At 39.4% G+C, this 12,965-nt stretch overlaps 1 protein-coding gene across 1 annotated transcript; it reads right to left on the bottom strand.

The window, feature by feature from the left end:
* Positions 1 to 1,606: 1,606 nt before the first annotated feature.
* Positions 1,607 to 11,466, bottom strand: LOC143032314 (uncharacterized). The gene is made up of 5 exons (XM_076196846.1): positions 11,092 to 11,466; positions 9,045 to 9,458; positions 8,033 to 8,449; positions 5,886 to 6,100; positions 1,607 to 2,830 (listed from the first exon to the last, which is right to left on the bottom strand). Exons 1-5 carry the CDS (start codon positions 11,319 to 11,321, stop codon positions 2,295 to 2,297), a joined length of 1,812 nt encoding a protein of 603 aa, XP_076052961.1. The 5' UTR covers positions 11,322 to 11,466; the 3' UTR covers positions 1,607 to 2,294.
* Between the last annotated feature and the right edge of the window lie 1,499 nt (positions 11,467 to 12,965).

The raw sequence follows: 12,965 nt of genomic DNA on the forward strand, positions 1-12,965 counted from the left end.
TGTGGTCTACAAAATTTTTCTTTGATATAGTATGTGACCTACCAGACTTATTTCAGCATGAACCTATCTCTTAAGCTTTAATAGTTTGGGAGTGCTAACCACAGCCAAACTAAAGCAAAACACACCTAGGAATGCAATGAGAAACACACCCAGCTGTTTTCCTCCATAACGTTCTTAGCGACATTTTCATTCCACCACACACCCACCTTGTCACTTGCCAACAGTGCCACTCCTCCCTTGCCCTCTCACCACTCCCAACATTTTACCTACCAAAACTTACAAGTTCAAACTCACCTTTCCCTTTTAGTTTTGTTTCACTCAGTAATACATTTACCTTTCTTTTCACAAACATATTACTGATCTCCCTTTTGACCTATTCTCTGCCAAATCCATGCACATTTAATGGTCCAGTTATTAGGGTTCTGGTTAGAGTATTTTTCCTGGGTCCTCTCGACTCTTCACAGGAGAAAAAGATAGGGAATCCCCAGTCCCCTTACTCTGTCTCATTCAGTTGCCTTCTACAACATGCATGGGGGCACAGTGGCAGCATTCTTTTCCCCCATTACAAATATATATATACTAAGGGCTTTTTTCCCCTTACAAGGGAGGTAGCCAAAGTCAAAAAGCCATAAATCCACTCCCACCCATTTTATCCCCCACATACTCCACTCCCATTCACCACCCTTCCCTCCCTCTTTTCTTGGTTCCTCCTGGATGATGGGTCATCCCTCTATCTCACCCACTGCCCTGCATCAGAAGCAATGTAGCAAGACAGCACATCCACAGCAAGGACATTTCATTTAATCGGCGACCCACTCTCTCCATCTCCTCATGCAAAAAAAAAAAAAGAGAGAATACAGGGAGAAATCCTTTTAGGCTGCATCAAAATATCATTCACACATACTCCCTCACCCCCCTATCCCCCACCCACTCCAAAATTAATAATAAAATATATATAAAAAACATATGCATACATATTTTAGCTACCTCCCTTACAAGGTAGTCAAAATCAAAGGGCATAATTCCACTCCCATTCACCACCCCTCCCTCCCTCCCTCTTGTTGGCTCCTCCTGGATGACAGGTCATCCCTGCATTTTGCCCATTGCCTTGGGTCAAAAGCAATACTCCAACAATTCAAAAATTGATAAAATACTAAAATACTATTACATGCTTTGAAGTTACTGTGATCATTTCTTGGCATCCTCTAAACTTGGTGCAATACCAATCATCAAATAATTATCAAAATGCAGAACAAACATACATCTTCAATTTATTACATATATACACACATATACCAAGGGCTTTTCCCCCTTACCAGGAAGGTAGCCAAAGTCAAAGGCATAATTCCATTCCCATTCACCCTCCCTCCCTTTCATCTTGGCTCCTCATGGATGACAGGTCATCCCTACATCTTGCCCATTGCATTGGGTCAGAAGCAATGCAGCAAGACACAGCACATCCACAGCAAGGCTGCTTCATTTAATTGGCAATCCCCCCTTCTCCATCCCCTCATGTAGAAACATTGAACATGGGGAGAAATACCTTCAGGCTGCATCAAAATATCATTCACAAATAACTACTCCCTAATCCCCCATCTCCCACCCTCCCAAGTATCACAGTATCATCTATATACAGCCATTCTCCACTCACCCTCATCATCTGCCTTCTCCCTTCCTTTCTCAACAGACAATTTATTATTCAATTTATTAGAGTACATAAAATCACAGGAAAAAGTAACTTCAAATCAGCATGGCAGGATTTGAAAAAATGTAAACTGCATCAGTTTGTAATCCAGGTGTCAAATTCATTTTCTCTAACCTGCCTCTATATATCTATAGTAGTATAGATATATATGATGACTGAATGCAATCTAAGATGATGAAACTCATGATCCTGATGGAAAACAATTCAGAAATGACTACTTGGTTAATTAATTGTTTGTTTCCAGTTGTACAATGTCTACATTCCCACCCATCATTGATCACACAGGAGACAGCAAAGACAATAAATACAATTTAATTATGCCATAAAATCTTTATGAAGTTCCAGGTGATGCATAATTAAAAAATATGGCAGTCAAGTCCTCAGAAAAAGAGGACATTTGATTACAGGAAGGCTTAAAATAACTTTAAGCCAGTAACAGCATGTACACATATTTAATAAAATTTAAAAACAAAAATACTATTTACAGTTCTGTTCTGCATATTACATATGTCATACCCTATAAATAACAAAATTACAAATATAGTGAATAAAACCCCATGGTCATTCAATACCCCCTATCAATATATCCTTATTGGTTGGATTTACTTTGTAAATAATGGACAACAGCATCTCCTACTTTTGCAAATACATCTCCTATTTTCTCAAATACTTTTGTTATTCTTTCCATATTATCGATAGCACAGTCTGTTAATCTATTAATATTGTGTGTAGCACTGTCAACTAAGGTTCCTGCTTTGTTCATACTATCGATACTAGTGTCAGCCACTCTGCTTATGTTATCTGTAGTAATATCTGCAACATTTTCTGCTTTTATTACAACCGCACCTAAACTTTCCTCTATCATAACTTGTAGTTTCTCCTTAAACTGTTGTTGATCTGTGCGTATTCTCTTATATATATCTCTTTTATCATCATCTGCTTTCCGTTTTATTGTAGTTCTCTTTTGTTGGGGTCCAGAATATGCACCAATATCATCATTCACAGAATTACAACTTGGTACGGGTGATGGTGTTCCTTCACGTGACACACTGCTACTACTGGACTGTTGCTGTGGCTGCATCAACTCTTCCGGGGGTAGAACAAACAGTTTACTGTCAACTGGTTCTGAAATTATAAAAGGAACAATTGCAACAAAAGAAATCTCACAAACACATCAGTGTTAGAGTATGAAGATAACAGAACCTGTGTATATATTGTTATTGTGTGCATCATCTCAATTTCACTGCTTACAAGAAATTAAAGACAAATATTACATTGGATGCTATATTGGTGCTTGACCCTTGTGGGTGGAAAGAGCTGTCAAATAGGGTACATCAAAGAGTGATGAGGTGGTTTGGGTACATGGAAAGAATAAATGAGGGCAAAGACCAAGAATGAGGTGGATAGATTAATTGAAGGCAATTGGATGCACAGGAAAATGCCTGTTAAGAAAGATTTATTTTCTAAATATGTTAAGTAAACAAAGTTTGAAAAATAATTTTGGTTGTGACAATAGCTCATCAAATGCATAGAGGTGGACCATGGGTAACCAGTACAATGACCCTCGTTATTTCTGCATTATGGCTAATTTTACAGTGAAAATCTCTCCATTCCCCAGTGGAGACATCTGGCAATCCCTGAACAGTAATCTATAATGAGAAGATAGGGAGAAAGAGGTAGTATTGGTCTAATCTACAAATGTTGAGTACACTGCTCCCCTGATCCCCTCATGCAGAAAACAAGATGATGGGGAGATATCCCTTTAGGCTCCATCAAATTATCAGTCACACATAGCCACTCCTTACTCCCCTCCCATCCCCTGCCACCTCCCTTCCTTGCATCACAGCATCATCTATACAAAGCCATTCTTCACTCACCTCTCTCTCCTGCCTTCTCCCTTCCCAGGTCAACAGACATGCGCCTCTTGCTCAACACCCCTTTCACTCCCTCCATCCATCTCATCCTCGGTCATCCCTTCAAGTTCACTCCATCCACCTCTGCTTTTCACACTTCTTTTACTAATCTTTCTTCTCCTATTCTTTCCATATATCCAAACCACCCCAATACTCTTTCATCATCCCCATCTGCCAATCTCCTTTCCTACCCTACTCTCCTCTTTTCTCACTCTATCCAACATTGTAACCCCTACCATAATTCTTAGACATTTCATCTCAAATACATTTAAACATTTCCTATCTCCCTCTCTTAAATTCCAAGTCTTCACCCCATACAGTGCCATTGGCACAATCACCCCTCATATTGTCTCCTCTTTGCATCCATTCCCAGATACCTATTTCTATTGACATTTTTCAGTTCCCAAAGGCATTTACTTGCTTCTCTCATTCTATAATTTACCTCCACTTCCACTCCTCCCTTTCCTGCCACATACAATGCTAAATACCTGGAACCATCCACTTCCTCCAGCCTCTCTCCTTTAAGACTTCACTCTCTACCATCCCCTCCCTTTGTACATCTCATCACATACACTTTCAACTTTCCCTATTGTACACCTTCCCATATTCTGTCCCTGTCTTAATCCCCCCTCTGACCCTGCCACAAGCACAGTTGTCAGCAAACAACAACTGGCTCACCTCCCACTTTTCTCCAATATTTTTTAACCCTCGTCAGTCCCCCACCCACTGCCCTCGTATTTACTTCCTGCACCACCCCATCAATGTGCAGCCATGGCAACATGACATGTGCCTGATGCAGTCCCACCTTTACCTCAAGCCACTAGCTTTCTCCATTTCCAATTCTAACAAAGGCTCTACTACTCTTGTAAAAACTCTTGACCATCCTTAACAGCTCTCTCCCAATCCAATATATCTGCATAACCTACCACAGTGCCTTCCTGTGGGGGGGTAGGGAGTGATTATGTGATTCACTATGGTCTTGGATCACATGCTGGACTCATGATCGACAGTTATTAACCTCCCAGATGAAAGCTCAGAGCTCATATGACCAATATATGGGTAATACTGTGACCTTACATGCACACACACCCCCAACTCTTGCCCACAAGAGTCAGAGTAATACCCCACAACGAAGCGATACTGAAATTATTTCAGCCCTGGGTGGGAGTCGAACCCAGACTGCCATAGTGGTAGGCGAGAACTCTAACCACAGTGCCATGAGGTGTGACTGATATTTTGATGCAGACTGAAAGGATTTCTCTATGTCTTCTCTTTTTCTGCATAAGAGGATGGAGAGTTGGGGTTGCTAATTAAGTGAAGCAGCTTTGCTGTGGATGCACTGTGTCTTGCTGCATTGCTTCTGACCCAGGGCAGTGGGCGGGATATAGGAATGACCCATCATCCATGAGGAGTTAAGATGAGAGGGAGGAAAGGGTGGTGGATGGGAAAGGAATGGGTGGGAGAGGATATATACCTTTTGACTAGGCTACCTCCCTTGAAAGGAGAACCCTAAATATGTTTGAGATGAAGTGTTGAGAAGTGTAGTGGGGGTTACAAGGATAAACTGAATGGAAAATTAGGCAAAGCAGAGAGTAGGGGTGGAAAAAGCTGGTATGTTGTCGTTCAAAGAATACTGGAATGTTTTAGACATTTAGAATTAGTGAAGACTACCAAAAATAGTGTGGAGGGCAGAGGCAGATGGAATAAACTTGAGAAGGCTGAGAATATGATGGATAGATGGACGAGTCCTTGGATACAAGGGAAATGTCAGTCAAGAAGGGAAGGGAGACAGCATGAAATAGGTGTGAGTAGAAAGCCATTCTGAATGGATGGGAAGTTGATGCACCTCAAAGGGATTTCTTCTTGTCTTCTCTGTAAAGTCTGGAGTGGATGAGGGGAGAGGATTACCATGTAATGAAACAGTAGGTGTAAACCAATCCTGATTATTGGGCCCTGATGTATCTTGCTGCATTGCTTGTGACCCAAGTAGTGGGCAGGGGACAGGGAAGACTCTTTGTCATGTTGATAAAGAGAATCTTTGGCCCAGTCTATTCAGGGAAGAACCTCCATGTAGAGGTACAGGCATTGATGGAAGCTGAGGACAAGTAGCAAGTAGACAATTCTCTCTGACTTCAATCTTACAGAACCAACACAACCAGGTACCCATCACTGGTCCTGGTCAGTGGGAGACCACGCATGAAATGATAAACTTGATTAGCGAACTTACTGGTTTGATCAATCAATTCTAACAAATCCTTTCCACTTACCATTATCATTTTCTTCTCTACTTGTCGAACCATTCATATCATGAGGAGCATTACCAACATCTATACCATCATAGGTATTATGCGTTGGATGTGCTTCAGCATACATTAGGGTTTTTGCAACTGTTGTTAATTTATCTAAGGGTTCTGGTGGAGGAGATGAACCACCATCATTTTCATGAAGTCTTCTAAAAAATTCTGCATCTTCTTCTTTTACCCTATAAAAAACAAGATAAGTAGGTTTATTAAAGTACAGAGAAACATGTTTAAAAACCAGATATAATTACTTAATTACAAAATAATCCTAAAACAACTGTCTTACATGTGATAAGAATGTGTTAGCTCTGGACCTGGGATCACAATCAGTTCTCTTCCGAATTATGCAAAATCCAAAAGATTGTGGATTGCTGGTTTCTGATCCCAGAGATGAAATCCTTATTGATGGACTTAGCGTAGCAATGCTGGAGAAGATGTAGCAAAGGAGATCTTTCGTAACCTTGCAAGAACTTTGAGATCTTACAGATATAGGGTCTACCAATGCCGAGCTCTTTGAAACCAATCACAGATTTATGGTTACAACACTTGGGGTATGTGTCAACTCCAAGAGAATTCCAAGATGTCATCCACCAGGATTTCATCTAGAGAAGTTCAGGGATAATGTGTGCTCCAATTAATACAAGTACTTGGTACCTTTGTGCACCCTACAATTGTGGGATACCTCCAAACATGAAACTGAAAGCTGCAAAGGTGTAAGAAATAATTTGATGCAGCCCAAGGGGATTTCTCCCAGTCTTCTCCTTTTCTGCATGAGGGGACAGAGAGGGGGAGTCGCCGATTTAATGAAGCAGCCTTGCTGTGGATGTGCTGCATCTTGTGACACTGCTTCTGACCCAGGGTAGTGGGTGAGATGCAGGGATGACCCATCATCCAGGGGGGAGGGAAGAGGGTGGAGGGGAGTGGAGTGGAATAGGGATGGAATGGGTGGGAGTGGTTTGTATGCCTTTGTTTTTTGGCTACTTCCCTTATAAGGGGAAAAAAGCCTTAGGTATATGTATGTATGTATAAAAGGTCCATGAATGGTGTGGCATTGCAAGAAGCACTAAGGAGTATAGAGTTGAGCCATACTGCCTGCTTGGTGGGGGACCTGAACCTATATAAGATTCTGAAACAACAAACTAGAGTGTGCTTGAGGAGGAATAAGTTGAGGTATGTTAGTAGAATAATTGAAGATGCTGAGGTTAATTTCAATGTGAATAACCTCAGAACTGCTTCCTGAGCATCCAAAGAAACTCCACTTTAAAAATGTGACCCAGGTGAACACTTCGAACTGCTGATGGACAGATAAATGTACATCTCACTAGGCTGAGTACTTTAAGCAACTTTCCCTGGCTGGTGTTCGGGTGATGGTTGTTGATCCACTAATAAATGAAAACTTCATCCTCTTGAGTGAGGTTATGGAAGCTGTAAGTGGAATGATGGAAAGGTAGTTAGTATTTGCAACATGAGCACCAAGGTGAGGCAATGATCCATGGGTTGCACAGAATGATGTCTGCTGGTTAGCAGTCTGGTACCATTCCCTCTGACTAGAAATGGAAACTAGTTATTCTTATCTGGAAGGAAAAAGAGGGACCAACAGGACTGCAACAATTACAGAAGTATTACACTGTTCAGTGTACTTAACACAGTGCAACAGTTCAATAAGACTCAGTTAAAGCCTGTTACCAGAATAATTAATGAATCTGGGAATGTGGCATGCTTCCTTCATGTTAATCCTACTCACAGAATTATCACCAAGAAAAGCAGTTGTTGGCAGAGGCAATAAAGGTGACACCAATACAATTCATGGCTGGAGCAAATCAACCAATTCTGCTGAGTTGTTGGGTATGGGATGGGTGGCTGCATTCGGGTTTACTTAAGGAAATTGGAAAATGGTATCAGTGTGTGAGTGAACCAATGTACCTCACAGCAAATTCTCCCCATTGATGATAATTGATGATATCCTAACCTTTACCCTGAACTACATAATCATACATCAAGTAAAACATAAATATAGATAGACTTGAAAGGTACAATCCTAAACACAAATATTGGACAATGTTTGGTTCCCAGCAAGTTATCACTCATAAAAACATAAAACTGATCAAGCTCACCTGTTTTTAATGTATTCCCAGTCTTGCTTCAACTGGCACACAGTTCTGGGCTCTGATAAAGGGAAATTTATGTTGTACTGGTGAGTTATTCGTTCCCATGCAGTTTTTTTCTCAGCTGCACTGTAGTTGTCACCCGTTTTATCCAGAACTGCAGAGTTTTCTTTAATAAGTAGCACCAAGCATAGTTTTTGGTAATAATCTAATGGAGATTCTTCAACAGTTGAGGGGTCAGTTTCATCATGATGAATACTGCAGGCATCTGCATTATCAATGATATCAACAGCTGACTGCAAGTCAGCATACATTAACGACTTGGCAACCATGGAAACTTCACTTAATGGTTTTGGTGGAATAGGGCAGGATCCAACATCAGATTCACGAAGTTTCTTTATATATTCAGCAAATTCTTTTTTCGTCCTATGTAAAATAGAAAACTTGGTTCAAGTATAATATCAAAGGCCAGCAGTATTATTAGATATACAAAAAGTTAACTAACCTAACTTAGACCTTTATTTAGTAGTCCAGCTTGGCAGTACTAGCACCACGGTATTCAGTATCCTGGGAAAGATATATAATATGCACCACAATTTCTCTCTATCCAATAAACTTTGATAAGGTAATTACCATGATTACATTAGATTTTAACAAAACACTCCTATCAGTTTTTTCTCAAAATAAGTATTGTTATCATTAGTCTTACTACTGTTCTATTCACTACTAATATTTTGTTTTAAGTTAGATTAAGAAATATTAAATATTGCCAAGGATGTCAAGAATATATGTGGTACCCCACACCTCACCCAACCTCCACAACCAGATATTAGCACCCCAGTTTGCCTAGTGGTAGTGCCAGCCCTCCAGCTTGGACTAAAGTTAGTCATAATCTAGCTAAAGTTACTTTATAGTCTTTTTATGCACTGTATAACTTAGGAAAATCAATACAAGTACAATATATCATGTATATCTAATGTAATATTGAATACTTACTAATTTACCAGTTACTAAAACCTACCTGTTTCTTATATATTCCCAAGCACGTTTCAGCTGCCGTGCAGTCTTAGGTTCCATTAATGAAAATTTTAGGTTATATTGAAATGCCACATGATCCCAGGCAGATTTTTTCTTGGCTATACTGTCATGGTCACCAGCTTTATCCACAATAGCAGGATTATCTCTAATTAATTGCATTAAATATAATTTTTGGTTGTTATTTAATGGAGAACTCTCTGTACTTAGGGGATCAGGTGTATCTTGACGAGCACTGTAGGTATCTACACCATCAGAAATGTCTTGTGCTGGCAGCTGGTCACCATCCATAATGGACATTGTAACTAAAGTCAATTCATTTAGAGATTCTGATGCATTTGGAGAACAATTCCCTTCTGTACTTGCTTTTCTAATATATTCTGCATACTCTTTTCTAATTCTAGAATCAGGGAGAAAGAGAAATGATTAGTGGTCAATACTTTAATAAGAGCCTAAAATTGAAAACTACACAAATAAAACTTTACCCATAGCACAACCTAAAATCTATAAATATGTTCACATCAAATGTGAGGGATGACCATAATTTATTTTTTCTCAACCTGTTGATTGTGCAAGACCTTGGGCTTAGTCTAAAGACCCCTTGGAGTTGTGAAAAAGTTCACAAGTTTTGAAGTTATGCAGCAGAGATGTGCCCTCTATCTTGCAGAACCACCACAAGCAGATACCTGTCATTGGTGTCTATAGTATATATCTATCATGTTAATGCATACTATGAGTATATGTATTATACTGTATAGAGCAATGACTGTATATCAATTTTGTAGGCTGCTATTAGTTTTGTGTAATTTTGTTATTTCTTATTTCTTACAACACAGACAACAGTCTGTTTCTTCCAATTGAGGTCTATGGGAAAGCCTTAGGATTGTCAACTGCTGTTAGTCTATGGGTTTCCAGTCAGTAAAACCCAAGGCATCAATAATTATTATCAACACTGACTGAAACAAGCAATTGCAAGTTATGATCCCTTGACCCTCCTGTAAATTTCTCAGCAACATAATAATGAACAATTGCTAGTGTTATATCTGTGTGGGTTTGTTTCTATGTCACTAACTATCAAAAGTACAAGGAAGTGTCACTAATTCTTGGTTATCTACCACATGTGTGTGTATATATATATATATATATGTGTATGTATGTATCATACTAACATGTAACAAAAATAAATAAATAAAATAAAGATAATTTTTTCATTAAAGGGAGAGCAATTCCCCATAAGCTTAGCTTCATGCTCTCCCTTTTCAACAAGCAATTTGGTAAAAAATTTGTATATATGTATGTATAATTGTATTCATATTTTGTTGAATAAACCCTTAACTAACTAACAAGTGGTGGAGGAAAAGTAGTCACAGATGTGAGTTGATAACAGATCTTGGACTAGTCTGGAAACCAAATGACTGCCCAAAGACCCAAGATAAAGGTGAAGGTGTCAATGGAATTTGAAGACAGGTGGCAGGAACATGATCCTCACATCCATTTTATTCATCTAACAGGACCAATTCAAATATGTACCTAATATTTAAGTCAGTACAATTCCAGGTATCACTGTTGTTTTTCAATATACATGTGTAACTATCACTTACCCTAACCAATATTAAAAAATGTTAATAATAATAATGTTACTTCATCATTTTCAACAAATGTGAACAATTAGGTATCTACATTCCCTTTGCTTTGGATATTCAATGCTTGGGAAAAGAATAAGAAAAATAAGTTAAAAAAGGAAACCTTTAAAACTGCATGCATATAATATGTAACCACTACCACACGGCATACACTCTATGATACTATTATCCAATTTTGTTTTCTTGTTTTTCAAGTACAAGACAATGCATCAGATGATCAGGGCACAGCCATAAGCATGACATAGAGACAGAGTATTACTTTGTACCTTCATTATTCCTTCTACGTCAATGTCACTAGCACAAAATAGTGTACCACTATGGCAGCCTACAGACTTCATACTTTAACTTATTGGTGCATCGTAACACTTAAAATATAGGTTGTTTACTCACCTATTTCTTATATACTCCCAAGCCCTTTTGAGTTGATTTGTCGTCTTCGGTTCTGCCTGTGGAAATTTCAAGTTGTACTGGTGAGTTACTCGATCCCAAGCAGTTTTCTTTCTTGCGATACTATTATGATCACCTGCTTTATCAACAGTGGCAGGGTTATCTTTTATCAACAACACTAAATATAATTTTTGGTTGTAATTTAACGGGGAACCCTTATCGCGTGAAGCCATTGTTAATCGTGTGGGTTTGTTTGTGTTTGGGAATGAACAGGCTTGCCAACCTTTTGCGGCTCAAACTACCTATCCTTCTCGATGCGTTGGGTGGGCCCCACATTGGTAAGCGTGCACACGAATGTATCGATTACTATGAAACCCATCACGTTAGTCTCCTGTAATACCGGAAGCATATCAATTTGCGCCAATAACAACAACAAAGTGACCCAAGTAATAGCAGGGGAATGTCACAACAGAATGAATGGTGAGTAATTTTCGCCAATAAGCTCCTAAAATTACCTGTGGAAAAGAGATGTCATACGAACGACGGTGAGAGATAACCGTTGAGCAACGAGGTTCATCTGAAAGAGATAGAGGGCCGTCGAAGTTGCACGCCCCCTCAAACACGTTGGCTCGCTTGAGCTTATCCGATTCATGTTTTATGGCTGCCTCTTGATTTTATTCAGCTGAGCGAGACACTTAACCTTTCTATAGTTTGACATATACAGGAAGTGATTCGCCACTGTCTTGAATCACGTGTAGGACTCGTGATCGACTACTATTACCCTTTCGGATGAGAGCTAATATATGGCCCACTCATTGGGTGCTGTGATCTGATACAAACACGCCCCACTCATTGGCCACCAGAGTTGGAGTAATGACTCGCAGTGCAGATACCTTACCTTAGCGTCGTGCCATATCCTCTTGGATTTCGGCAACCATGGAGCGCCACCGTTCACGGTCCTTGTAACATCTGTGCTGGTTTGAGTTGTTTTCCCGTCGCCCTCATCAGCCCGTCCTTATACTACTCCCTCTGCTTTCCTCTTGCTCTCCTTCCCTCCACCATTCCCGTCATCACCACCTCTTCCAACCCTTCCTTCCTCATTATATGTCCTAAGAATCGCAACTGTCTTTTTCCTTATTGTTGTCATCAATTCCCTCTCTGTCTCCATTTCTCTCAATACTTCATTTGTTTTCTTCGCTGTCCATGGTACTCTTAATACTCGTCTCCATATCCACATTTCTGCTGCTTCTAAGTTTTCCTGCAATTTTTTGCTGATTGTCCACGCTTCTGAACCATATAATAGTGTTGACCATATAAATGTTTTAACTGTTCTTCTCCTTATATATGTAGACATGTTCTTGTTTGTTAATACCCCTTTCATTTTCTGAAACGTGCTTTTAGCTATCGCTATCCTTGATTTTATTTCCTTTTCACATCTACAATCTTCTGATTCTTTCAGCCCTGGGTGTGACTCGATCTCAGATCGCTGAATTAGCGAGCGAAGACAGTATGTACTACTGCACCGTGGTATTGTACTTACAAGGATAAGTACAACTAAAACCCAAGCACAATTACGAACATGGAAATTATTCGTGTTGTGTCTTATATATATTTATAATGAGAATTGTGTATTTTCGTTTTACATTTTATTGATGTTGTTATAGAAATTAATCCTAATGGTGTCTCTGAAGACGAAAATCGAAATATATCGATAACTTTGGGGAACTTGTTTTGAACTTATGGTTAGAAAAATGTAAATGTAAAAGAAAAATATATTCGGTTGTCAGAATGCCGTTGTTTTCACTTTTACGTGTATCAATGAGGATCTGCTCCCTTATAAGTTTAGAACGAAACCGGTCAGGAATAAAATCGGAACT

This window comes from Oratosquilla oratoria, chromosome 13 (genome assembly GCF_046742065.1).
Source record: "Oratosquilla oratoria isolate Oo_2021 chromosome 13, ASM4674206v1, whole genome shotgun sequence".
NCBI lineage: Eukaryota > Metazoa > Arthropoda > Malacostraca > Stomatopoda > Squillidae > Oratosquilla > Oratosquilla oratoria.

Excerpts from the sequence above, each read along its gene's own strand:
- LOC143032314 (XM_076196846.1), bottom strand. The coding sequence starts at position 11,321 with ATGGCTTCACGCGATAAGGGTTCCCCGTTAAATTACAACCAAAAATTA. Across the intron at positions 9,459-11,091 it reads TGGGAGTATATAAGAAATAG|AATTAGAAAAGAGTATGCAG; the intron begins GTGAGTAAACAA and ends CCCTGATTCTAG. Across the intron at positions 6,101-8,032 it reads TGGGAATACATTAAAAACAG|GGTAAAAGAAGAAGATGCAG; the intron begins GTGAGCTTGATC and ends TGTTTTTTATAG.